The 3138-nt window shown below is 42.9% G+C and overlaps 1 protein-coding gene across 2 annotated transcripts in view; it reads left to right on the top strand.

Moving 5' to 3' along the window:
- CDC14A (cell division cycle 14A) overlaps nucleotides 1–3138 on the top strand; it is a 203199-nt gene that overhangs the window by 1057 nt on the left and 199004 nt on the right. For both annotated transcript variants that reach the window (XM_019501693.1, XM_019501692.1), the window contains exon 2: nucleotides 105–195. In XM_019501693.1, the coding sequence (XP_019357238.1) occupies nucleotides 105–195 (91 nt within the window). The remainder of the gene's footprint in view (nucleotides 1–104; nucleotides 196–3138) is intronic.

Raw genomic sequence — 3138 nt, 5'->3', positions numbered from 1 at the left:
GGGTGGCTGGGGGAGCGGAGGGGCTGGGAAGGGGGACGCTGGGGAGGGGGTCTCCCGGGCTCTGCTGCCCGGCTCTGACACTGCTGCCTGCCTCTCTCTTGCAGACCGCTTATATTTTGCTACTCTACGCAATAAACCCAAAAGCACCGTCAACACACACTATTTCTCTACAGATGAGGAGCTGGTCTATGAGAAGTAAGTGTTCGACCACCCTCCCTGGCTCCTGCCAACTCCTGCTTCGCTCTTGTTTTTCTCACGGAGTTTGAAGCCCTTCAGCATGGAGCGTAATAAACCCCCCATCTAATGTAGGAGCTGTGCTGTTTGCCTTCCCCTCAAAGTATTTGAACTGTAGTGGAGTTGGGGTGAGGGTATGCTCCTGAGTTGTTTTATGAATGCATGATAGCTGTATTAATTCAGGTTTTTAAAGAGGAACCTTCACTTTTTTTTTCTTTTCAGTTTTCTTTGTGTTTATTCTTACCCCTGCCAGTCTCCTTTTGTAGGCAGGAAAGTACTGAGTGGTGCGAACTTTTTTTGCTTCTTTTCTGATGATGAGAGTAAAGCTTCGATGTAGCTTTTGCAGGGGCACCCACAGTTTTCATCTTGCAGTTGAAGGAACAATTAAAAGTAATTTCCTGCTAGTTTTCTCTGGAGCTTTCCAGCAGCCTGTTCTCTGGGACAGGCTACTCACAGAGGTTGTGTAATGTCCGTCCTTAGAGGTATTTAAGACCTGGCTAGGCAAAGCCTTGGTTGGGATCCATATATTTGGGGATGGTCTTGCTTTGAGCAGGTGCTTAGACTTTACTAAATGACCTCCTGAGGTCCCTTCCAACTCTAATTTTCTAAGATTCTGTAGATCAGCACACGCTCTAGGGAAACTGATTAGAACCCTTAGGGTCAGCAATTGAAAGGGACTGTACACAAAGTGGTGTCAAGGACACAAAGTAAATAAACTGATAAATACAGCAATCGCTCTGTGTTTAAAGAAACAGGTTCATAGTTGTTGCTTCTGTTGGTAACAAAATGCTTTTAGATGGGTGTATGCATTTTCTCTTCTAAATTTATTGCAGTCTTCATTATTGTTACTAAATCAAGAGCCCTGTGTTGTTACCCTGTTACCTATTTTTTATGGTCTCAACTCAGAGATAAGGGATTTAATTGCTGGCGACAATGTGAGGCTGTACCCCTACGACTAAAGAGTATAAAACTATATTAAATACTTAGAAGCAGGCTATATTCTCCATGCTTCACTGGTAGATTAGGGATCATAGAATGGATCACTTAGTCCCTGCTATAGATATGCTTGGGCAGCATATTGGGGACAAGGGTAGAGGCAAGAAGAAAAGGGATCTGAAATTTAGAGGATAATCTTAAACTTCATGTACTTGCTGCTGCTTAAATATTTAATGCTCCAAACAACCAGGTTAAGTCCCCTAAATGCTCAAATAAAATATTGGACCTGACTCTTTATAACTAATTCTGACCCTAAATTGCATTTGTATAAACTGTTTGGTCAAGCATGGTCACTTAAAGATGAAATGCATACTATAAAGCTCTGCTGGGGGGTTGGTGAAGGGCTTGTTTACATAATCCAGTGGTTGTACCTTCCTAGCTTGCTTCTTAGCGTATGTTCACAATCGATAAAACTGCTTTTGGTGGCTGACAGCCTGGTAAATCTGCATTGTCGGCTCAGATAAAAATAATTCTTGCTGGTGAAGAGGTTTTTACTTTTCTGGCTGCAGATGTAATTCCATGTAAGGAAGGGTCCACTGGACATCTTGCACTTGGCCAGATTCAGGTTGGCTGAGGTTTTGAAGGTCTTGAGGAACTTCAGGCTACAGAGAGTTGGGTATGTCTACATTGTATCCAGCTACTCCTGGCACCCTGTGGTGGGGAGGTAAGGTTTCATAGATGGCTCCCTTTCAAGCAAACCCTGCCTACTTGCTCCTACTTTCATATGCCAGATGTCAATTAGTGTCTCAAGAGCTGGGGCCCTGGGCCTATTGATAGCTCTCTGCCTCTGGTGTACCCCCCAGAGTTGCTTCTCTGCTGCTGTATTTTGGGGTTTGGCATGTGGGAGTGTGTGGGTAGCATGTACTTGAGAAGGGTTCTCTCCAGAAGAATGCTGAGGACATGGTATAGACATGCCATTAGATAAACAACTAAACTAAACACAAGATCTCTGGATCTAATGTCCTCATGATGGGGGGGCAAGGTATTGGCTAACTTTGAAGAAGTTTTTTTTTTTTTTTTTAAGGCCCTGGCTTGACAGATCTTCTCCTGGAATTAATCTTGCCAATTTTTATAATGTCTAGGGACTTGAGAAACCTGCTTGACCAGTGCCTGTAGTACATGGGATCTATGGGTTTCTTCTTGTGTTGGTTTGATCTTGGTGTAGGCCTCAATATGATGCAGAGACTGTACTGCTTGTTGTATTTGTTGCATGCATGGATTAGGTGTACATGCTAATTATCTTAGTTCTTTCAGGTGCCTTTGATATTGCTGACTGAATAATGATGTGCCTGAAAATCGTGACATTGCATATGTGTGGTTGTGTTCTGCTCAGTGCTATATTTGAGTGATCTCGCCTAAGTTCTCTTACTGTTTTTACTGTTTTAAAAACTGTAGTCTTGCTGGACAAGTAGTATTGTGAGCTCTCGTAGTAATAATATAGAGATAGTATCTAGCTCTGACATCTTTTTATAACATTTATCACTATATATATTTGGATTAGGACAAAGTACACAATCTTCAATAGGGACAAGGAAAAATGTACTAATTCATCATTTCTGTAGGGTATCCCCCAATAGAGGATATTAGAAGGATGTGCAATGAGAGAGATCTGTGGATCCCTAGCTAAGAATATTTGGTAAAATAACACCTAAAGCACTCTTGGCAACATCTTAAAATAGGTTTGAAAAGTCTTTTTTTAATTTTATAGATGTGGGCCATGAGCAAAGACCAGTGAAACATACTGAGTCACCGCAGCATAATTTGGTTGAGCAGCCTACTTGGACATTAGATATAGTTAGGGGTCTACCTAAGTTGAGGAGGCAGCTGGCCAATTTGACAGGGAGATTGCGGGGCTGGCTGCCAGTTTTCCGGGCTGATTGTGGCAGGACCCCCCCCCCCCCCCCCCCC

The sequence above is a fragment of the Gavialis gangeticus genome, unplaced genomic scaffold (genome assembly GCF_001723915.1).
Source record: "Gavialis gangeticus isolate Ggan-Ray unplaced genomic scaffold, GavGan_comp1, whole genome shotgun sequence".
NCBI classification, from domain to species: domain Eukaryota; kingdom Metazoa; phylum Chordata; order Crocodylia; family Gavialidae; genus Gavialis; species Gavialis gangeticus.
This window is presented reverse-complemented; position numbering and strand designations above follow the sequence as displayed.